The 24,620-nt window shown below is 44.6% G+C and overlaps 1 protein-coding gene across 2 annotated transcripts in view; it reads left to right on the top strand.

Moving 5' to 3' along the window:
- USP21 (ubiquitin specific peptidase 21) overlaps positions 1-24,620 on the top strand; it is a 558,274-nt gene that overhangs the window by 313,314 nt on the left and 220,340 nt on the right. For both annotated transcript variants that reach the window (XM_086945031.1, XM_086945032.1), the window contains exon 9: positions 7,291-7,355. In XM_086945031.1, the coding sequence (XP_086801157.1) occupies positions 7,291-7,355 (65 nt within the window). The remainder of the gene's footprint in view (positions 1-7,290; positions 7,356-24,620) is intronic.

Here is a 24,620-nt window from a genome sequence, read left to right as displayed (position 1 = left end):
TTCTTTAAAAGCTTCTCTTCCCTGATCCATTATACTTGGGAACTTGGGTAGATATTGGCTCCTACTTTAGGAAGGCAACCATGTCTCTAAAAGGAAACATAATTGTGATCTTTCTTCTTCCAGTTGCACAGTGTACTTGCCTGCTGCACTTTGAATTAACTGATTTTACATTGGAATATCACCCGGAGGCGAAGGCCTCAATGGCTATCAATCCCAGTCCACTCGTTGCCTGGACACAGTAGGTGGCCACATAACCGACCCCCTTCCCTCCCGAAGCTGTCAGAAGGCATCAGAGAGCCCCATAGAGACACCACAGCCTCAACACACAAGCACCACTCAAACCTCCAAAACCCAAACACACCCATTTAAGTCCTCCAAGCTTTGCAAAATAGCTCCAAAAAATGAAAGCAACCGCTTCAAAACACACATGCAGCCAGTCACTTATAGGAGTGTCCCTTTGACATCAACCTCTCTGGGTGCTCAGTGCGTCCCTGCTTATGTAGGTCGACCAGCATTGTGTTCTAATCCCAGAGCTCTGCGACCCTTGTCTTGGAAGCCATCAACTTGGGGTTGCCAGGACAAACTGGTCTGCATTGGTTATGCTGATGTCATTGCCTCTTTGGGGCACTTGCCAAACCCTTCTTTCTGGGTGCCCTGAGTGCACCATCGCCTTTCACTGCAATGGAGACAACTGATTGTGTATCTGTGTGGTACATGGATGCTAAAAGCCTTGAAGGCGTGTGCGTCTCTGCGTGCCGCAAGGCCTACTTCCTGTCTAAGGAAATATTTCCTTTTGGAAGCCCCAGTGGCTGTACAGTTTTACCTTTTGAAATATGCCGGCTGAATAAGTACGCTTTTATCATTTATCAGCTGAGACAAGAAATGAACGTTCTTACAAGATGTTTATCTGTTATCCTATTAAAAAAAGGTGACCATGTTTAATCAATAAACCTGAAGTACGTGTGAAAAGATGAAGCTGAACTACAGAGTGATATTGCTGTGGAGAATGGTTGTAGTCATAATAGGTCAATTAAATAGGTCAATTAAAGACTAGCTTTTTATAATTCCTAACAAAGATCCTAACATAGATGTAGACAAGTCTAATCTAATAGTGACATCTAGCCACAGATTTCTTATTTTAAAATATTCCCCAGATGTCAAATTGGGTCTGGAAATTTTAGAGAAATTCCCTTGGGTGCCGAAAAATGGCAGCATTTAGCTATGCTTGGCGTTGTTGGCATCATCCGCTCCAGAAGTGACGCGTGTGGTGCCTATTTAGGTGGCACCATAGCACGCTGACCTCAGTTCCTTTTTTTCTGCATCATCAGCGTTGATCTAGAAGAGCTCCCCTCAGTCACTTTTTGCCGGACTTTTTTTAGACAGTTTGTCAATGTCTAGTGTGCCGCCTTCTCACACTTTTTTCAAGGATGTCCCTGAAGAAACCCAGGGTTCAAGCCTTGTTGAGCCTGTCATCGACAGATTTCAGTGACAGAAAACCACTTGGTGGGTTTGTGGTGCCTAGAGAGGGACCACGACTCTGGGTCATGTGCGGAGTGCAGGAACATGAACCCGAAGGCCATCGTGAGCGGGCCATGAAGCACCTGGCTTTACGCCATACGTCTCTGTGCTGCTCCAGGGGCTGTACATATGGCAGGTCTTGAGACGGCTCCCGGAGTCAGTCCTCATCACAGTCCTGGACTTCTTCAGGAAAGTCTCAAAGGAAGAAGTCCAAGACGTCAACTTGCTTTTAGACTTCTCTGCATCACTCTCATTCTTTGGATGACACGAGAGAACAATGCCCCAAATCCGGGCCGTTGTCTCAGGTTGTTCCTGTGCAGGCAACGCCAAACACCGTTCCGGTCCGCACTTCCCAGAACCGGAGCGACCCCGCCCAACTCTGAGAGTTTTATGAGGATATGAGCCTCATTTTTGGCCAGCCAAACCTCTCTGAAGCACCCTTGGGCCTCATGGGTTTTGGAGGGTCTTCGACTGAGTCTCCGCCTGCGGGTGCACTCTCTGTATTAGTCGACTCTTCAGAAATGGTTTGTGGATCCGGATTGGCCCAGACCGTGGCTTTGCAAGCTCCTCTGGGGACCACTGCTTTGACACACTTTTCAGCACCACCGGACCCATTGTGTTTCCAGACTCAGATACGGAGCTGGACAGGTTCTGCACAACATCGGTTCTTATGCTGACTAGGCCCACACGGCCTGAATTGGAGATGGAGCCCTGTTTCCCTGAAGTACCTGGTGAGGTACATGATTGTAGGGGATCGGAGGATCCCTATGGCTACTTTGACCCCCTACCAGAGTCCATGGTCGATGACAATTGGTACGAGGACCTGGCTGATGCCAGGGCTCTGTTCACCTCAGCAGACACTGGACTCCTCTCTTGTCCGACAGTGGCTAAGGAGGAAGGTGATTCTTTTGGGATGGTGGTCCGAAGGGCGGCTGAGGTCCTGCACCTAACGCTGCCCACAGTAGATGTCTTGACTGAGGTGCTTCATCCTGGGATATCTTCTTGAGGACCTGTACTACCTTTTAATGAAGTCCTCTCTGGTGTCCTGCTGAGGGTCTGGGCCAAGCCCTGCACAGGCAGTCCTGTGTAGAGGACCATTGCTCGGTGCCATTGCCCCGCTCCTGGTGACCCAAAGTTACTCTCCCACACCACCAGCTAGGGTATCCAAGAGGCTGAATAACTTCAGTAAGAGGATTCTCTCTTTCGCCAGCCTGACACTGGAGTCTGTGAATACCTTGTGCTTATTGAGACTTTATTCCATACTGTGTGGCATAAGGTTGCACAAGTGCTGCTTATGGTTCTGGCTGAGGCCTGGACCATTCTCTCCCAAGCTATTGCTGATGGAAGAGATGCAGCAAAGTCCAGCTCAGATGCTGGCTGGATAAATCCAACTCACTGGGCAGAGCCACTGCTTTGACGGTGGTACTCCAACATGACACCTGGTTGAGGAATACTGGCTTTTCGGGGAATGGGACCACCTCTTTTGTGAGAAGGTGGATTCGGCCTTGGAAAGATCCAAGGACAGTCAGCCCTCTGCCAGATGGTTGGGGCTCACCTTGGCCCCAAAACAGCTGCATTCTGCGGATACAGTGGGGGTTATCATCTGCGGATGCATCTCCTACAAACATTATGGGGCCAGAAGTATGCCAGCCCACCCCTCCGCTCCTCCCCCCGTCCTCCCCAGCAGTTGCACAATCAAAGCCTTGTTAATATTCCCTCAGTCCAGCAGGGGCATCCAGTTGGTTGCAGGATCGGGGCACTATTTGCCTACGTGGCAGAAGATTACTTTAGACAAACGGGTGCTTCAGATTGTCCAATGGGGTTATGCCCTCCCTTTCCAACAGACCCCAACCCCCCCAATCGGCTGATTGGGGACCACCTTGCACTCTTGTAACAGGAAGTACTGGCCCCTCTGGCTAAAAGAGCCATCAAGAGGGTGCTAGCATCAGAAGTAGGTTGTGGTTGCTATTCCCGCTACATTGTGGTGCCCAAAAAGGATGCAGGCCTCCGTCCTATCCTAGCACTCTCACTTATTTCTTGAAAAAGGAGAAACTTGGGATGGTCACCCTGCCTCAGGTCTTATCCGCCTTTGACCCTGGAGACTGGATGGCAGCATTCGACTTGCAGGATGCACATTTGCAGAACCCCATTATGCCTGCCAACAGACGTTACCTGCAGTTCTTGTTGGGCCAGGAGCATTATCAGTTCACTGTGCTTCCCTTTAGCCTTACCATGCCCCTCGGATGTTCACCAAGGTGATTGGGGCGGTTGGAGCACAACTGCGGAGGTCAGGGGTCCCAGTCTTCTCACTACCTTGATGATTGGCTGTTGAAGGCTGGCTCATCCCAGGTAGTCATCTCCCACCACTAACTATGGCGGACCACCTGCATTGGTTGGGGTTCACTATCAACATGCCCAAGTCACATCCAACTCCCTCTGACCATCTCCTTTATCTCAGCTGTTCTGGATACAGTGCAGTTTCGATCTTACCCTCCAGAACATCGAGTCCAAGATATTCGGGCTATGATTCCTATATTTCGGCCTCTCTCCTGGATTTCAGTGAGACTGATTCTGAGGCTACTGGGCCTTATCGCCTCTTACATCCTGTTGGTACAAGATGCCCATTGGCATGTGCATGCTCTGCAGTGGGACTTGTAGACCCAGTAGGCACAGCCTCAGGGAAATCCCTCTGCCCTGGTACAGACCTCACATTGAACTGCAAAAAACCTGCAGTGATGGCTCACGGACCACATTTGGGTCAGCAGCAGACCCCTCTCCCTTCCCCACCCACAGTTCACAGTGGTGACAGATGTGTCAATCCTGGGTTGGGGCAGCCATCTGGGAGAGGTGAAGATCAGGGGACTCTGGTCTCAGGCAGATTCTCATCTCCATGTGAATCTGTTGGAACTGAAAGTGATCCTATTAGCATTGGAAGCCTTTCTTCCTTCTATGAAGGGACGGCTAGTTCAGGTGTTCACGGAAAACACCACTACCATGTGGTATTGCAACAAGCAGGGCAGGGTGGGGTCGTGGACCCTTTGTCAAGAGGCCCTGCATTTCTGGACATAGCTAGAATTTCTGGACATATACTGGGTGGTACAACATCTGGAGGGCTCCCTGTATGCCAGAGCAGACAAATTCAGCCGTTGATGCCTTGCGGATCACGAATAGTGTCTTCATCCGGAGGTGGTGTGAGGCCTCTTCTGAGATTTTGGAGTGCGTTGGTTCGTTGTAATTACCACCTGCCAGAACGCATAATGTCAGCCTTTCTGCAGGCATCTCTCTTTCAGTGACTCATTTCATCTCAATGATTCAGAAAAGGGGGTGGTGGTGGACAGAGTATCTGAATTAAACAGAACACTCATACCCAGTCAACAGATCAGGGCTTGATCCATCACCGTTTTTTAGCTCACTGCACCATCCCAGCTCAGAACCTGGCTACATGCAAATTAGTCTGTCCCTGGCCCAGTGCATCATGGGAACAGGGCAGACCAAACTACCAAGCCAATTCTTAAACTGGGAAGGAAACAAGCTTCCGGGGACCGGTTTCTGGCATTACAGCCGTCTTCGCCCCGGCTTGCTTGAATCCTGATGGTGCAATGAGCAAGGGACTCACATCTGAGTATACCCTTCCACGCTTATGGTGGACAAAACGATTCAGAAAAGGGGGTGGTGATGGACAGAGTATCTGAATTAAACAGAACACTCATACCCAGTCAACAGATCAGGGCTTGATCCATCACCGTTTTTTAGCTCACTGGACCATCCCAGCTCAGAACCTGGCTACATGCGAATTAGTCTGTCCCTGGCCCAGTGCATCATGGGAACAGGGCAGACCAAACTACCAAGCCAATTCTTATACTGGGAAGGAAACAAGCTCCCGGGGACCGGTTTCTGGCATTACAGCCGTCTTCGGCCCGGCTTGCTTGAATCCTGATGGTGCAATGAGCAAGGGACTCACATCTGAGTATACCCTTCCACGCTTATGGTGGACAAAACGATTCAGAAAAGGGGGTGGTGATGGACAGAGTATCTGAATTAAACAGAACACTCATACCCAGTCAACAGATCAGGGCTTGATCCATCACCGTTTTTTAGCTCACTGCACCATCCCAGCTCAGAACCTGGCTACATGCGAATTAGTCTGTCCCTGGCCCAGTGCATCATGGGAACAGGGCAGACCAAACTACCAAGTCAATTCTTATACTGGGAAGGAAACAAGCTTCCGGGGACCGGTTTCTGGCATTACAGTCGTCTTCGGCCCGGCTTGCTTGAATCCTGATGGTGCAATGAGCAAGGGACTCGCATCTGAGTATACCCTTCCACGCTTATGATGGACAAAACGATTCAGAAAAGTGGTCTGCTTAATTCAGACACTCTGTTCATCACCACCCCATTCTGTATCATTTCATCTCAAGCAAAGCTCAGTACAACTACAAGCCGTTCCGCCAGTACCACTCCTGACCAGAGTTCTCCAGAAGATCAAGAATGACTGGGCCCAAGTCATCCTAGTAGCTCTGGATTGGGCAAGGGTGCCGATCTTCCTTCCGAAGTGTGTAAAGTCATTCTAGCAGCCGGACGCCCCTCCACTAAAACACTTGACACCTGCAGACTGGACCAGTTTGTGGCTTAGTGTGCAACCAAATCTGTTGATCCTCTTAGCTGCACCCTTGTCTGAAGTTCTCTTGTTTATTCTCTCTTGTCATGCAAGGTTTTGCTTCAGGCACGTTAAGGGATATCTTTCCGCCATTTCAGCCTTTCTGCGGTTGCCAGACCAACTTTCCCTGTTCAAATCACATGTTGTGACTAGATTCCTTAAGCGTTTGCGGCATATGTTTCCTCTGTGCCCTTCATTATGCCCCAATGGGACTTGAATTCTAACTTTTTTCATGTGTTTTCTTTTTAAGCCAAAGCACAGTTGCCTCCTAACAATAAAGGCTATTTTCCTTGTGTCAGCGAATTACAAGAACTTTCCATTACCGACCCTCCCATCCTCCTTGTTCTGTGAACTGTCTTACCATATAAAAGAGGTCCTTCAGGACCTCACTTTTGGCACACTAGTCATGCCTCCTCAGCTTGGCTCTGTAGTTCTGGTCAAGAACTAAGGTCAGCGTGCCGGAGTGACACCTATTAGGCATCCTGCACGTCACTTACACCGGAGACAACGTCAAACCTATCAATGGATCTGCCGGTGTGCAAGAGAATTGCTCAAACATTTCCGGATGCAGTCTGACGCTGGGGAATGTTCTAAGGTAAGTATTCTGCGGCTAGAGCCGTTACTCGATAAGGCTTTACCGAAGATAAGTAACTTATTCTTTGGTAGACTTAACTGCAGATAGTTGCCAGATTTGGAACCCCATACCAATATCCACGATTGCACATTGACTGTAGGGGCCTGAAAGTGCTCCAAGAAATCCCAAAGTCATCCTTCTGATTCATGATTTACCCATGCCAACATGCAGCTCTGCTTTCCTTCCCTCGAGTTTATATGGACCACATGTTGCAGGTTATACTGAACGTCATTCATAAAACATGATGCTTGAAGGTCACTCTTGTTCAACCAATTTTCTAGCCAGTAATCACTTTTGTGCACCTGGTTCTTAGCTGTCCAGAAAGACCTAGGATATGGATGCAACAGACCATGTCCATAAATCCAAACCCACTTTTAACAAATGCATAACCTGCTGCTCTACCTGGAATCTGTAGAAAATCTGTTGTCAGAATGATTAAACTTTTTCTGTTCATGCTGTATGTTTTTCTTTTTTTTATTAGTGATGATGAGAGAGCCAATCAGATGTGGAAACGGTACCTGGAGAGGGAGGACAGCAAAATAGTAGGTGAGAATTGGTTCTGAAAAATTTACTTTTATTCAATTGTGAGTTTATTTGTGTATTGTTGGTTAGTAGTGCTACCTCTAAAAGTGTCCTAAATTTAGACATTACACTATCTAATGAGTGTGTAAGTGTGTGTTAGTGTGTATGTATGTGTATGTGTGTATGTATGTATGTATGTATGTATGTCACGGTACCTGCAGAGGGAGGACTGCAAAATAGTAGGTGAGAATTGGTTCTGAAAAATTTACTATTATTCGATTGTCAGTTTATTCGTGTATTGTTGGTTAGTAGTGGTACCTCTAAAAGTGTCCTAAATTGAGAAATTACACTATCTAATAAGTGTGTATATGTATGTATATATATATATATATATATATATATATATATATATATATATATATATATATATATATATATATATATATATATATATATATATATATATATATATATATATTGTGCTTTTGTCCTGCTCTGTGAAGCTTTAAGGGCATATCTGAGAAGGTCTCCTACACAAGTGCATTTTTAGAGACACCAGTGTTTCTTAGATAAACTTGCAAACTTTTTAAAGACCATTCTTTCTTTTACCATGGCATATTAGGGTTCAGTCTACAACAAGGGTGCGGAGTTCATTAGAGTACCTAAAGCCTTACTAAAGATCACTAGACTCTTACATTATTCAAAGCCTTAACAAAGATGTTAACTTTTTCAAATCTCAAGCAAAAATGTACTTTACTACAGCACCACCCTGCGCTGTTTTCCACAGCCTCCACAAGAAAAAAGGTCCTGTACACTGCCTAATCTTCTAGGTTTAGAACTTTGAATTGTATCTTTACCGCAGATGCCAGCCAGTGTATTTTTCTAGGGAAAGGTGACACTTTCTCTTTTGGAGACATTAGTGGCAGCCCTAGCAGCCACATTTTTCAGTAGCTGTAATTAATAATCCGATAATAGATTTATCAGTAGTACCACAAATGGTTGATTCACAAAATGGGATCGATTTCTAAAGTTTGATGGAGGGAAATAAAGTGCAGGTTTTGAAATTGACCAGCTAGAGTCTGGGAGTTTCCTGGCATTTTACAGCCTCTACCCTGTGGAAAGGAAATCTAAATTCTGAAGGAAAAGGTGAAAGGCCACTGCTTCAGATGTTGGTATAAGGTTGGTAATTTGGGTCGCATTGAAGTGGTAGAAAGTTTCATAATTAGGAGACCAACTAGGAACAATGGTGACTCTGGAGAATACTCTGCAAAAGCAGAACTAAGTGCTTGATTAGGAAGTTACCATTGTAAATGAGAATAAAAGAACGAAGGGTAAGTATTCTTAAAAGCCTGAAATCATATGTATGTAAAGGAGCAGGGTAAAGACTCATTTGCATATGGCTGGGTCCAAATTGAGGTGGCATGGTGCAAAATAACGGTGGACTGGGAAGCGACCACAGCAATTTCCAGTTGCTGAGATTTTTCAAGCATTCCATCCATCTCCTTTTTGTATGCATTGGTGTGTTGCCCTAAGTGGGATGTTTATGCTAAGACTTGGGTCATGTGTGTACTGTCTGTAGAACCAAGCCATACCTTTCTGATGAGCCCTACCTACTGCAAAACCAGTCCTGTGTTGCTTGTGGTCCAGTTCAGGGAGGATCTGCCATAGCAGTTCAGGCACTACTGTTCTCATTGGAGGAGGGTCAAGACTGCTATGCATATGGCTGGATCCAAACTGAGGTGCCATGTTGTGCAAAATAACAATGGAATGGAATGAGGCCCAAGCAATTGCCAGAGGCTGAGATTAATTCAAGCATACCGTTCATCTCGCTTTTTGGTATACATCAGTTCACGAAAAAACACAGGATGTAGCCCTCTACCAAACAGAAGATGATAAAACCTGAGCAGAAGCACTGTGGAGGCTTACCATCTGCCAGGGTTACACCTTTTGATGCCCAACAGCTCCAGTTCTGTTGGTTGTCCCCTCACCACATAATCACCTACCAAGGAGTATGTGGCTCTCACACCGTCCTTTCCAGCCCTCATCCTGGAGGAGTAAAAGTTGGCACCAGTCTTCTCTGAACAGCCTGTAGAGTCATTTTCCTCTCAGGGCACAGACCCCTAGAGGTTCTCCGCAACATGCCCCTCCCTTAGTGGTGGACTACAGAGGTGCTGCATCTCTGTCTATCTGTAGTGCAGCTTCCAAGGACAGTTGGCAAGTCCATGGCACCTTTGAAGAATAAGCCCTCGCCACCTGTACCCTGTCCTGACAGGCACTTCAAGTGCCAGCCCGTCAACTGATGGATGAGGAAACCATGTAGTGATGCTTCCTTGTCTTGGCAAATTGTTTGGAGGCACTGTTCTTTTGAGGCCTTGTCCAATAAATGAAAGCATTTATGCCTTGAGCGCTTCAGTAGTTTTCCCACCTAGCCAGTCTCACTTTAGAACCTCAGGGTCGTGAAAAGGCAGATGCAGGTCTGTTACTTGGTCCGTTTTTGTGTCCTGAAATCCAAAATATCAGTCTGTGGTGAATATGGCATTTTTATTGTAGAGTAAAGTTGCACTCTCCTACCTCGCAAAGAATAACAAATGTCTGAACGCATCTGGGAAGAGAGTGTATCAATCCTGCAGTCTATGAATGAGGTAAGAGAATGCTAATGCTGTCACAGCCACATCAAGGCACTGTGTTTATAACCTCCTTGCTTTAGACTGTGTTTGGGAAGCCTTTTTGTCATGCTTAGATTGGACAAAAAGGCTACTCATTAGAAGCTGCTGATATCCAGGGACTTCAATGATACACTGGTCATGGACATCCACTTTTGTCTAGCCATGTGTCAGCAGTCTTGGTTCAAGTCCTTACACCTAAAGCCAGAGGTTATTTTTCAATCTCTCAATGTTCGAGGTTCTAAATCAGTACAGGATGGGTGTAATCAGGACCAAATCGTTGAATACCATGCAAGTGATGGGGTACCGTAGAGAACTCCTATTTCTCTGCAAGGGAAGGCCTTACCGTCTTTCCAGGCTTGGTAGTCTTCCACCCCATACCGTAGCTGGGGCCCCCTCTTTCTTAGATGACTAACTGCTCTTATAGACTCTATCTCAAGAGGCCCACTTCTTTCCAGTTGAGTAGAAGGTAAGGCTTTCCTTGCACTACAACAACTGTAACCAGATAACTAAAGAGACACTGGTCCTCTCTGTAGTTAAAAATGACATTACTGGAGAGCTGCCACATGCACCACCATCCAGCAGATAGATACGTTTTTCCAATTAGGAGCAATCTAGGTTTTCCTTTGCCCGAAATGGGGCAGTGATATGGCAAGGATAGCGCTTCCATGATTCCCTTCTTAGGGAAAAAAAAGAGTACCGCTCCATCTTATATTTCTGTGATTTAAATCAGTTGGACAGTTTGCAGTAGCTCATGTTGCTCCGGTTCTTGACGCTGTTGAGATCCAGAACTGCTCTGCCAAATCAGGATGCCCACTCCCGTATAGCCGTCCTGGAGGAACACAGAAAGTGTCTTTAGTTTATCATGGGAAACCAGCATGGTTAGTGTCAATTTAGTCTTTGCAAGAATCCTGGCCTCAGTGACAACCTTTCAATGACATTAGAAGGTCAGTTGCTATGTTGCTAAATGGCTGTTTCTCCAAAGCTGTCTCAAATGAAGTCTCACAGCGCTGTGTAGCCCTGTTGCTTAAGACACTTCTGTTTTCAGTGAACTGTCATAAATGGTATGCACCTGTTACAACGCATTTTTTACAACGCGATACTGTTACAACGCATCTATTACAACGCAGATACTGTTGCAACTTATGTTTTTACAACGCATTTTTTTACAACGCAGGTACCTTTACAACGCATACCATTACAACGTAAGTATTGGTAAGTATATAATTATATTTTAAATGTTATATGTTTTGGGTAAAGGGGTATTTTTAGGGTTCAGGGTCAGTTTTGGGTTTTAGGGTAAAGGGGTATTTTTAGGGTTCAGGGTCAGTTTTCAGTTTTTGGGTAAAGGGGTATTTTTAGGGTTCAGGGTCAGTTTTTAGTTTTTGGGTAAAGGGGTATTTTTAGGGTTCAGGGTCAGTTTTCAGTTTTTGGGTAAAGGGGTATTTTTAGGGTTCAGGGTCAGTTTTTAGTTTTTGGGTAAAGGGGTATTTTTAGGGTTCAGGGTCAGTTTTCAGTTTTTGGGTAAAGGGGTATTTTTAGGGTTCAGGGTCAGTTTTTAGTTTTTGGGTAAAGGGGTATTTTTAGGGTTCAGGGTCAGTTTTTAGTTTTTGGGTAAAGGGGTATTTTTAGGGTTCAGGGTCAGTTTTTAGTTTTTGGGTAAAGGGGTATTTTTAGGGTTCAGGGTCAGTTTTTAGTTTTTGGGTAAAGGGGTATTTTTAGGGTTCAGGGTCAGTTTTCAGTTTTTGGGTAAAGGGGTATTTTTAGGGTTCAGGGTCAGTTTTTAGTTTTTGGGTAAAGGGGTATTTTTAGGGTTCAGGGTCAGTTTTCAGTTTTTGGGTAAAGGGGTATTTTTAGGGTTCAGGGTCAGTTTTTAGTTTTTGGGTAAAGGGGTATTTTTAGGGTTCAGGGTCAGTTTTCAGTTTTTGGGTAAAGGGGTATTTTTAGGGTTCAGGGTCAGTTTTTAGTTTTTGGGTAAAGGGGTATTTTTAGGGTTCAGGGTCAGTTTTCAGTTTTTGGGTAAAGGGGTATTTTTAGGGTTCAGGGTCAGTTTTTAGTTTTTGGGTAAAGGGGTATTTTTAGGGTTCAGGGTCAGTTTTTAGTTTTTGGGTAAAGGGGTATTTTTAGGGTTCAGGGTCAGTTTTTAGTTTTTGGGTAAAGGGGTATTTTTAGGGTTCAGGGTCAGTTTTTAGTTTTTGGGTAAAGGGGTATTTTTAGGGTTCAGGGTCAGTTTTCAGTTTTTGGGTAAAGGGGTATTTTTAGGGTTCAGGGTCAGTTTTTAGTTTTTGGGTAAAGGGGTATTTTTAGGGTTCAGGGTCAGTTTTCAGTTTTTGGGTAAAGGGGTATTTTTAGGGTTCAGGGTCAGTTTTTAGTTTTTGGGTAAAGGGGTATTTTTAGGGTTCAGGGTCAGTTTTCAGTTTTTGGGTAAAGGGGTATTTTTAGGGTTCAGGGTCAGTTTTTAGTTTTTGGGTAAAGGGGTATTTTTAGGGTTCAGGGTCAGTTTTTAGTTTTTGGGTAAAGGGGTATTTTTAGGGTTCAGGGTCAGTTTTTAGTTTTTGGGTAAAGGAGTATTTTTAGGGTTCAGGGTCAGTTTTTAGTTTTTGGGGTACAGGGGTACAGGGTAAAAATAAATTAAAATTAATTTTAAATTAAATTAATTAATTGAAATTAAATTAAATTTAATTACATTAAATTATTGTTGGGGTTGAGGGTCAGTTTTGAGTTTTTGGGGTACAGGGGTACAGGGTAAAAATAAAGTAAAATTAATTTTAATTTATTAAAATATTTAATTAAATTAATTAATTGGAATTACATTAAATTAAATTACTTTAATTTATTTTGGGGGTTGAGGGTCAGTTTTGAGTTTTTGGGGTACAGGGGTACAGGGTAAAAATAAAGTAAAATTAATTTTAAATTAAATTATTTTATTGAAATTGAAATTAAATTAAATTAAATTAAATTATATTTTAGAAAATTAATTTACGATTATAATATTAATATTAATATATACTTACCAATACTTACGTTGTAATGGTATGCGTTGTAAAGGTACCTGCGTTGTAAAAAAAATGTGTTGTAAATACATGAGTTGTAACAGTATCCGCGTTGTAAAAGATGCGTTGTAACGGTATGCGTTGTTACAGTCCGCGTTGTAACATCATATATCCGTCATAAATTGTTCTTGGTCCCATTCAGAAGGATTGTAGCAGCAATTCTGGACTCTGCATGGCAAGGGACTTCCTTCCTATAGGGAAAGGAGTTGCGATCTCCTACACAGTGAATCACTTTTTAAGGTAGTCACAATGTGGTGCTTCCAAAAGAGTCTTGGACTGCAGTCATGCTGAATAACCATGATATCCTAAGCAAAGCTCCTCAAACACTCACTGTAACTCCATCTTGTTGTGTGGCAATCAGTTGACCTTCAGACATACTTTCACCTTTTGGGAGGATTCCCCATCTTCCTGTCTGTCTGCAGCTTGGACCCATCTCCAACTCTTCTGAGTACAGTGAGAGGAACACGGTAGGGAACTATCCATAACTGCTTTGTCCGATAAGTATGATGTATTACTTTGCATAAAAATGTTGTAGCTGACTGCAAATGTATTTGTTTGAGACCTTCACTCCTCTGCTCATGTGCAGGATGGTGTTGTCCACACACATAACACCACAGTACTCATCTACATCAGGAACATGTCAGAAATTCACACCTCAAAGCTTTGCTGGATGGCTGCCATCTGGTATATTCTTGTGGTCTCCCACATTGTGGGACTCAACAGCAACAGGGCTCATAGAATAGACAACCATATATGCTTTTCTCAGAAGTGGGCGATTTTTGAGGAATCCCATCCTTCAAGGCTGGGAGAAACCCGCTCATAGGTTCCTTTGCAACCCATTGGAACAGAAAGTGTGGTCAGTTCCCATCTTGAATGGACAGTGGCCCCAGACCTTTTGGGGACAACCTGATGCTGGGTGTAACAAAAGCATTTCTTTGTTTTTTCTCTCCAAATGTTGGGTTTTCAGAAGTTCAGGGAGTGCTGGGGTACCTAGTCAACTAGGTAACTTCAGCCATGCCTTGTCGGTTCTGTTGTTGTTTTAGCTTCTGCAGAACGACCACATCAAATCAAATTCTTAAGAAGATTTACCACCTCTCCTTGGAGGGCGGAACAGTACTTTACTCCTCATAATTGCTCCACTTGAGAGTATGCTTCTGGAAGAGCTGGCCTTTCTGCATTTACATTTATAACAGAGTACAAAACCTAATGGCGTAGCTTCTGCCACTGGGCAGGAGAGAAGAAATTCAACCTGCTTATATGCTGACTGGATAATGCAATGTCTTTTTCACATCATGGGCGTGAGTGAGGGATGTAAGTGAACTTCTCCAGTACTGGGGTGTCTTTCGTAGATTCACATGCCTGAATCATTCCCCGTCGTCAGAGTGGGAGTCCCATGGTATATAAAAAAGAAATAATATGCACACATAATACCATAAAACCTTGGTAATAACCAACCAGGAAGTAAAGTAGCCCTAAGCTACAAGAGAAAAAACTTCCACACTAATGACTATCATTGTCATTTTGTATAGTCCAAACTGCAGCCAATCAGGCGACAGCACCCACCAGAATGTTCTTTTCAGAGGCTCAGGCTCTCAGATTTTCTACTGCACGTCATGTAAAGAGAGTCTCCCTGAGCTCTGCTCAGTTCTTCTCAAATTTCTACAGGATTTTCTTGTTTTAGGATGTCTTCCTCTAAGAAATCGTTATTAAGGCCTTGTGAATCTTGTGGTAAGCTCCGGCTTTTCTCAGAAGATCCCCGCAAGAAATGCATCTACTGCCTGTATCCGGATCATCAAGTGAAGGACTGCAAGATATGCAGGACCTTCCCTCAAAAGACCCTCAGGGATAGAGAGGGCTGCTTACTTCTGTGGCTACAGAAGCTTAAAGACCAGGACAATCCAGTCTCTGAGGTAGGAAGTATTGCCTCTGGGTCATCTATGACCTCTAGGAAGAGAGCTGCTGAGGAGGTTTTATCTTCTCCTGGGGCTATGGTTGTTAGGAAACAATAACCCTCTAAGGGTTCAGAGAGGCCTACCACTTCTAAGGCTACTCCTCCAGTCAAGAGCAAACCTTTGTCTTCCACGCCCCGAGCAGATCAGTCAAGATTTTGCCTCCAAAACCAACTTCTGAGAAGATTCTACCTCAGAAGAAGACCCCGTCGTCAACGACGCCATCGACGACCCCTTCGTCGACGAAGATTTCCGTTGACGCAACTTCCACATCGACGTTAACGTTTTCATCACCTAAACCTCAAATGCTTATGTCGTCGGCGTCCTCCCCGTCAACGCTTGTCTACGCCTCGGTGAAACCCATATCGTCGACGAAAGGGACTGCATCTACTCCTATCGTCGGCGCACCATCGACGAGCAAGATCAAGAAGACCTCTTCATCCTCGTCGCCGACAAGCTCGTCGTCGAGAACTACATCGTCGACGGCCAAATCGTCGACTAAGACCACATCGTCGACGAAGCCCTCCTCGTCGTCGAAGACAACTTTGTCGACGGCCACATCCTTGTCGACGTTATCACCTTCAGGAATTATTCCTTCGCCGTCGACGACTCTCCCGTCGACGCTAACATTATCTACATGTACTGAAATACAAGTTTGGTCACCGTCTACGGTCTTATCTTAGACGCCGTCTACGACAAAGCCTTCTTTGCTACAAAGACGTGGTTCTGTGCTTGAACCCTTATCTCCATTACGTATTTCTCCACATAAGGTACCTCTACAGGTTCCTGACAAATTGTTGAATTCAGAAGACAGTGAGGAAGATTCTGATGTGGATGATAGACTTAGGACAGCGACAAGCCCTTCGGAGCTGTTTGTTACATACCAGGAAGAAGATCAGGATGATCAGCCTTTGCCTGAACAGGTGGTGTCGCATGCCGCTAATATTTCGTCAGCTCAGATGCCTATAGCCTTATTAACTAATCTTTAGCATATGCTGGACGATTATTACCGCTGTTTCCCGCCATCTGAATCAGCGGATTCCGTGCCTCCTACACCAGTGGCGCAGGCTTCCACATCAGAATTCTGGTCTCCTCGACCTCCTTTGCCAGTGATTTCACATCATTCTGCAGAAGCACACTCATCAGATGATGAAGAAAGGGAGTAAGGTGAGGTAGATGAGAGATCTCTGTTGTCGGAGTGGGGTGAATATCAGATCCAAACGCCTTCTCCTTCACCTCCAGCTCCTGCAGATTCACCTCCAGTGGACATTGGAGGTTTTCACCTCCTTATTGAAAGAGCAACCCAACGTTTCCTAATCCCTTTGTTAACTAAGAAGGAAGAAAGCTTCCTCTATGACTTTAAAGACCAGCCAAGGAGACAGGTGAGGGCGATTCCCATTATAGACTTTATATGAAAAGAGGGACTAAAGGTGATGTCAAATCCTGCATCTATTCCTCCAGTCTTGCCACATCTGGACAAGAAATATAAAGCGCCTGACAAGTCTCCAGCATGCCTTATAGTACCTTCAAAGGTGGATTCCGTGATCGTGCAGGCTGCTCAAAGACGGACTAGAAATCCGTCTTCTCCGATCACAGTCCCACCTGACAGAGACGGCAGGCGGCTGGACTCGATTGGGAAACAAGTCTCCACTATGGCAGCGACAACAGTCCATACGGCCAATTCTCTAGCCATTCTGGGTCGGTACGAACGACAAATGTGGTCTGACATCTCACTATACATAAACATGCTTCTGGAACCTTCTAAATCTGAAGCTCTGAAGATACTGCAAGAGGGAGAACGGATCTCGGCAGAAATTATATACTCTTCAGTGGATGTTGCGTCCACTGGTTTCAGACAGCTGGCGGGGGCTGCTGTCCTACGTTGACAAGGCTGGTTAAAGGCTACTTCTTTTCGCCAGGAGGTACAAGCTAAAATACTGGACATGCCTTTCAACGGAGATTCTTTGTTTGGCCCACATGTGGAAGAAGCCTTACAAACCATTAAAAAGGACACTGAAACAGCCAGATCTCTTGGCACCTTGCAGTTTCGTAAGCCGCCCTTTTGGGGTGAGAGAGGACGTGGGTCATCCTCTAATCGAGGAAGCTTTAGTCAACAATCTTCCTACCGGTCATATCAAGGGAACCAGCGCTACCAATCGCAACGTTACCAGTCATATGGCCAGCGCAACACCTCTTATTCCCAGAATAAGAAGAAACCTTCCTACCGCGGAAAGGATTCCAACAAAAGACAATGAGTATCCTCACCTGCCACCACTACTGCTGCAGTCCCATGTAAAAGGTGGAGGAAGAATCTCAAGATTTTATTCAAACTGGTCCTCAATAACTTCGGACAAGTGGGTCCTAGACATTGTAGCCAGAGTCCATGCTCTAGAATTCAAAACATTTCCTCTAAATTTCCCTCCAAAGGGCCCTCCTCCAGCTCCTCAGGAAATCTGGAGAATGGCGTCCAATTCTAGATCTCCGTTCCCTCAACAAATATCTAAAGAAATTGTCATTTCTGAAGTTATCGCTTCAGGAAATACTTCGTCTTCTGTCGGCAAGGGATCACATGGCCACCCTGGACCTTCAAGATGCGTACTTCCACGTTCCCATTTGCCCAGTCACAGGAAGTTTCTGTGTTTCAGGGTGGCTGGCAGGGATTTTCAGTTCAAGGTGCTTCCCTTTGGGCTAAAATCGGCACCCAGAGTGTTTACGAAAGTCCTGGCTCCAGTAGCAGCGCACCTCCGCCTGGAGGGGATTCAAATATTTCCTTACCTGGACGATTGCCTTATCAAGACGAATTCTTTCTCAGACACAAACGCCCATGTACGAAGATGTCTGTCTCTATTCCAATCGCTGGGTCTTTCTATCAACCTCAGCAAATCACATCTTGTTCCTTCGCAAAGGCAGACGTTCTTGGGAGCGACGTTGGACACGCACGTAGTTCAAACTTTCGTATCAGACGAAAGGCAAAAGAGAATCCAAATGGTAGCCCGCTTCGCGTTGCAAGGAGCACCTGAATGGATGGTGCGCAGGGACAACAGCAGAGGGAGCAGTGCTTTTTTAAACCTTTTTATATTGTTTTACAAGGCATATATAATGCACTGAACACTTATGTGGCTGATTAACTGGTGTTAATTTTAATACATGTTTAAACTGGGAGCTATTCGAACTTGCTTCTGGGATCTCTACATCTTGTTCTCAGTACACCAAAAACATATTCACAAGCATTTCAGCTTTAGTGAACGGTTAAGGCAAATTCGATTATGCAGTTACTGTGTTGCTGATAGTTTGGATCTTGCGTCATGATGTTGTGCTGTGAAGGAGTTGTCAGATGAGCTTGGTGCTTGAGTCAAGAGTGGTGATTGTCAAGAGGAAGCATTGCTTCTACAGGTGGGAGTTGGGATTTTTTATTCTGACATACCCCTGAGTGTGTAGTTTTCCAAACCCACATAATAGGTACTTAGCCTTTTGCCATCATCAGTTGCATTCTTAAATGATTGCATTATTTCCTCCTATGCAAGCGTAGAGTATCTTTTAACAATTACTAATCCCATATCCAAGTTTCTTTTTCTTGGGCCCTGGTGTTAGGCCCAACAGGCTTTAGGTCTCTGGTTCTATTCACAGTTCACTCCAGTGTTAGTGTAAACATTTCCCCAAAAACAACAACAATCAGGTAAGCCTAGACCATGTGGTAGAAATCTGCTCCTTGAAACACCTCAGCTTGAATGAAATGAAATGAAATGAAATTTGATTTGTAGAGCGCATGGCTGCCCGAAAGCGTCCCAGCGCTTGCTTAGGGAACCCGTCCTGGTATTCCCCTGCGAGATAACCCATTACTGGGCATCCCCAAGGTGAAAGCCAGGCATCCCGCTGCGAGGGGCCGTTGTGGAGATTAAGCAAGCTATTGCCCAGAGTTACAGAGTGGGACTCCATGATTGGAATAGGCACCGAGGCGAGAATTGTCAGGTCCGGGGAAATTTGAGCCCAAGACCCGCCGAGGCTGGGAATTGAACCCTGGTCCGGGTCAGACCTCTGCATCAGGGTCTGCCGCTCCAACCACTTGAGCCACACTTCTCCAAAATATACTAAGTTAGAGCTTGCTGCTCTAACTTAGTATATTTTAGCTAGCCTTTTGGAAAAGAGGTAGGTTCTGTGCAAAAATAAAAATGTATAGTGTTTTAAGCTTTGGATTTCTAGGAGATTTTAGGTTTGCGTCTTCTATTTTGCAATCTTGCTCACTCACGTCTATTCCCAAATGGCCACTTATCCTATAGGACAAATCGTCAGTGTTGGTCTTTTCAGTGAGTGCCTTGCAAAGTAATGTTTCTGACTGTCTTCCAGGTACATATGCGCCCTTAGAGGATGTCCGTTTCAAACATTGTGCCTAACAGTGCTTGGCTATCCTTAGTAGTTGCTGTTGTTTCTACTGTACATATTGAGGTTTTAGGAGCACAGCAATGTTTAGCAGGAGATCAGCTGCCACATACAGCACCTCCAATGGGAGGTTTCTTCAAGCCACCCGGTCCCCCATTTGAACTCTCCTATAAAATAATGGTACTCATGATCATGATTCCCAGGCCTTCTTTCAGTGCAGGAAGTATGTGTCAATTATTTTCCAGATCAGAGTACACAGAATGGTGCTCAATTCTTCATGAAATATGTTATCATGTAGGATCAATGCAAAATCAGTAAAATAGTATTGTAGTTGTGGTGAGATCACCATTTTTGCCATCGCTACCCTGTCCATGACCGAAATAGATAAGGTTTTCCAAAAAGCGACATTGTCTCTTGGGCCTCAGGTGCTCTGGCAATGTTGCCCTGAGTCATGTGAGCATCAGTATGGTATATTTGGATTCCCAACTGACGAAAGGTTTGCTGTTATCAAATAAGGTAGTGATTTGGTGTGGGCCAAATTGACTTGCGTAGGCCTGTTTGTTTGGACACAATTTAGTCCAATTAACTTTTAATATCGACATTTATCTGAACTGTTCCAGTCCTAACCCAATGCAGGGCTAGCATCCCTGTGGTACAATTAAATACCATTTTCATACAATGAAATAGCATGAATTGCCCCTGCTGTAAAGATGTCCTTATTCTTTCCTGAGGATGCATTATATTTGCAAGCAGTTGCATAACTAATTCGAAAATCAATGGGGGCAGTGGGCATGTGGCACCCCTGCTGGGTTTTCCTCTCAGTGTCATATAAGGCAAATATCACATGAGACAGCTAACACTTGACCATTAAGGCCTCTGGCGGTCGGCGTAGCATATAATATCGAGATCCATTTCAACAAGAAGTCTCTCAACCCTGTTCTCTGGAACATTTTAAAGATATACCTCAAATGACTGTTGAAAAACTTGTCCAAATCTACAAACATACCTCCAGGTTAGAGGCTTATGCAGGTATCAGCTCAAGTACATGGAACAAGCTTCTGGTATTGGGGAATATAGTATGGTCACATACAAATCCTATTAGTTCTGGGTGAATAACAGATTGTCGTGTCTTGTGTAAGCAGTTTGCGGTTGATTTTGGATAATATAGGGCAATGCTACCTTTGACAATCCTCTAAATGATTTGTATTGCGATTCTCAACCAAGTTTGGGGATGAAACTATCAGGGCCGTACTTTTTGTAGATGCCACAACCCTCTTCTGGTATGCTGTCTGAAATATAGCATGACTTTTTGGTGCTAGGATATCTATAGAAGTTATATCCAGTTCTGCATGTAAGATACCATCTCTAGGTAGAGTACTGTCATCTTTTTCTTTCTGCTATTTGTATTTGCTTCTCAAAGTCTTTCAATAGGTTTGGGAGTAAAAAGGTTAAGTTTGTTCTTTCTAGATATGAAAACAATGATCAGCTATCCCTTTTCATCATACAGCTCTGATTAGTACTGTAGGAAAACATGATTGATTCCTTTCTGCGTACAAAGCCCTGGACTAGAATCATTGTGAGCGGGTCTCTGAGTTCCGGTTTGATCACCCACGCCAGGAAACCCCTGCCTAGTCTCCTTCAATAGTGTTCTAGTTTCTGTAATCTAGTTATTGCAGTTGTTCCAGAAGTTGAGCATCTGTGACCTTACTTTTATACAGCTCTGAACGTGTCTCTGGGCTAGAAGGAACTACCTATTCCAAGCTTTTCAGCTGTTTCTCTAACAATACCATCTAGTTCTTTAATATCTTCTTAATGCCTTGCAGTGTGCTAATGCAGAGCCCCCTTATTAACACCTTAACTGTCATGGCCTTAAACTGTAGGAAAGGGGCATGGCCTGCCGCATATCTGTGCACTTCCCCTATCACATGCGTACATCCTCCATAATCCCTATATCGGATCAGATTCCCATGGGGCATCCAGGAGCCTCAAACTTGCAACATATCCCAGTGATGGTGCTGCTGCAAAGGCAACCCTGAAACGGGATGGTCAACCGGAGCTGATGCAGGTGAAGACTGCTGCTAGGCAAAGGAAAATGACAGCTCTGCTCAGTGTTGGATAGACTGTAGTTTGGATGTACATAGCGAGGAGCAGTAGGTGGTGGGCTGAGTTCTTTTACAGCTGGTGTCAGTTTGGTGAATAACGGAAGTCTCCCTGCTACCTTGAATAAGGTGAAGAGACTGCTGTGGCTGGGCTTGATAAGTCGTGTGTAATGCGTCCAGGACTGACCCAGGCAGCAATGGGGCCAGCCTTGCTTCACCTGGGATCCAGAGGCAGGTTGCAGCACTGCTCCTCTTTGACTCAAAGGTGTTAAGGTGGATGAGAGGGTGAAACGTTTCCCTCTCATCCATACCTGCATGTTGTACCTGGGGCCACAAACAGAAAAAACTAAGGGGTTCACCTAAACTTCCCTTTTCTATAGGGATGATAAAGATGGTGATGGTACATACCCCTGAATTCGGTACAGAACTTGGCCGATTCGGCTGAAATAGTCTTCCCAAGACAAGGGTGCCCTTATCATGGCCACAATTAGCACATACCTATGTCGGGGGTGGGGTTACTGAAGTACAAAGGATCACACTTTAAGCCTGCTACCTCACAAATATCTGACTGCTCATGCTAAATGCGGCTGGCGAGTCAGACCTTATTGTGCCCACAGCCTAAATTGAAATACATAAGACCTGGAGAGTGGAGTAATGTTGTACTCCCTGAATCTGCAGATTTAAATAACATTCCTACGTCTACATATATAGAAGGAAGGAATTTCAGATAGCTAAAAATAAGATTGTCGCAGCCACCAATGAGCAAAATGAACAACGTTGTAAAGATCATGCCCCTCGACTCATGCATAAAGGGATCTAATGGAAGGGACCACAACCCTTGCCTGGGTGTAGTGGATGGTGAACCTTCCATAGCAGACCTGCTATTACAACCAGTCCAACATTTGCCTCAAACACTGGAAACTAAAATTGTCTTGGTCAAGCTAGATGTGACCTTCTGTGACAGGACTACAAAAATTAAGTAGTCCATGTCACTGCAGCGAAGGGCCGCATCTCGGATTTCAGGGGTAAGGTCAAAGAGGTTGAGACCACAGAAAAGATGGTTTCCACCAAAGTAATGTAAGGTTCATACGATTCCCAGAATGTGGTTTAGGACACTAACCTGAAGATTCATTGAGGCATCTCTAAATCGCTTACTATGTGAAGATGAACTATCACTGTGCTTCTGATGGAAAACACTCACCAAGCCTCACAGTGAAACCCCAACCTGGGCACTTCCCTGCACCCAAGAATAGCCAGGTCCTGAGCTACAGAGACAGAACCTCAAAACAATCAGGGGCCTTGCGGTAAGTGCTTCAAGACTCACATAAAAACGGGTTATTTTAGACTATACATGGATGGTACAAAAACAAAGAAGTTGTATGATCCTGTGAAGCAGAACCTTTGATGAATGAATAGGAAATACATGTTGCTGTACTGAGCGAAGATAAAAGTCCTCTTCCACCGTAAACCCCATTTCTTTGAAACTCTTCACCAAGCCTAGAGTTGGTTAGAAGAGCACAGTGTACCAATACAAGAACATCCTCTGAAAATTGGTGGAAGACTATATTTGAGGTTCGACAGATCCAGACAAGAGGGGTAGAGGCTTCTAAAAAGGCAAAAACTCAACTGGCTAATGATATCTGGCATGGGACCCATTACAGGGAAGGCATTAAAAGTGACGTATTGGGTACACTTGAAACTAGAAATGGAACTCGGGTGGGGATGATAATCTGTTAATAGAAGGGTTTTTGTGGCACTATCTGATGCTGGCCAGGAGGAAATGGGGTGGTGGCATAGGAGGTCAGGGCTCTCTGCTGGCAAACCCTCTTGCCAGAAGTGGCTCTAAAGGATGTTGGAATGCCTACTAGGGGTTTTTGGCCATGCGTCTTTTTGGGAGCCTGAGATGTCAGGCAAAAACAATTAAACTGGGCATGAGAGAGATCCTGAGGTGTTAGATCAAAACAAAAATTAAGATCATCCCTGGGTGCCAAGTGCATATCCAAACAAAAAACTTAAATTAAACGGGTGTTCGAGAGACACTTACATTTGATCACTTATTAATGGTAATTACCAATAGTGAGGAATTGTTGGGCTGTTATGGGATTTAATATTTATTTAATGTTTAGGTCAAACCTATTTAGCTAGGCCTATGGAAGGCGTTCCTTCCATAGATTACTCAATAGATGTTTCACTGTTGGAAGTGTGGGGTGGGGGTTGGGAGGATTATTTCTGTTGAATGTTTCCAATTAAATTGTGTTGGCTATTGCAATGGTACTTACTCTACTCAGTTCAACACATAACACCTCTATATCAAGAAAACACGATGAGATTACGAACGAGATGCATCTCCTGTCTTGGAGTGTAAATGGACTCCTCCACAAGGTTAAGAGGCCAGTTGTCCTGCAGACAGCCAAAAGGTATGGGCCAGTCAGTCTCCTGTTTCAGGAACCCTCATGGTAGGGCACACGTGTGACTTTGAGGGCTGTAAGAGCTTTAGTGGGGCTCTACTTGCCGGATTCACTCAAGGAATGATGTGGTGGCTATGACATCCAACAAACCTGGGAAGACAAGATAGTTTGGTTCCTGATGATGACCAGTCAGTTCACATGTCAATGTTAACCTGTCTCAATGTGTATGCACCGCCAAGGTCAGGAAACTTTCTAAGTACCCTAGGTGCAGCTCTGCTGGATGCCTCACAGGGACAAATAATTTGGGGTTGAGGGTGTCAACATGCACCCCAGGTGTTACGACAGCCTAGGATCAAACCAACCAGGCTTCATTTGCCGGCAAATGCAGCATACTGAGGAAAGAGGATACACCTTATTTTCCAGCCTCTAGGAGTCCTTGCCACAATTGGATTACATTTATATCTCCTTGACTGATGAGAAGAGAATAAAAAATATGCACATCCTTGCAATGATTCCAAAAATCATGCACCAATAAGTGTGAGATTAGACACTGGGAGCCTTGCCTATGGCGAATAAATGCTTTGTGATTGCAGAAGGGCGCCTTCAATAAATCCCTTAGCTGGGGTATTGAAGGGTATTATCACAGCAATGTGTGAGTGTTCACTTGCCTTAGATATTATGGGAGTCTTCAAACTTTTAGTATGGGGTGGGGTTTATACCAAGAGTATTTTTCCTACAAC

This window comes from Lissotriton vulgaris, chromosome 12 (genome assembly GCF_964263255.1).
Source record: "Lissotriton vulgaris chromosome 12, aLisVul1.2, whole genome shotgun sequence".
Lineage (NCBI taxonomy): Eukaryota > Metazoa > Chordata > Amphibia > Caudata > Salamandridae > Lissotriton > Lissotriton vulgaris.
The sequence above is the reverse complement of the archived record's forward strand: the minus strand, read 5'-3'. Positions and strand labels throughout refer to the sequence as shown.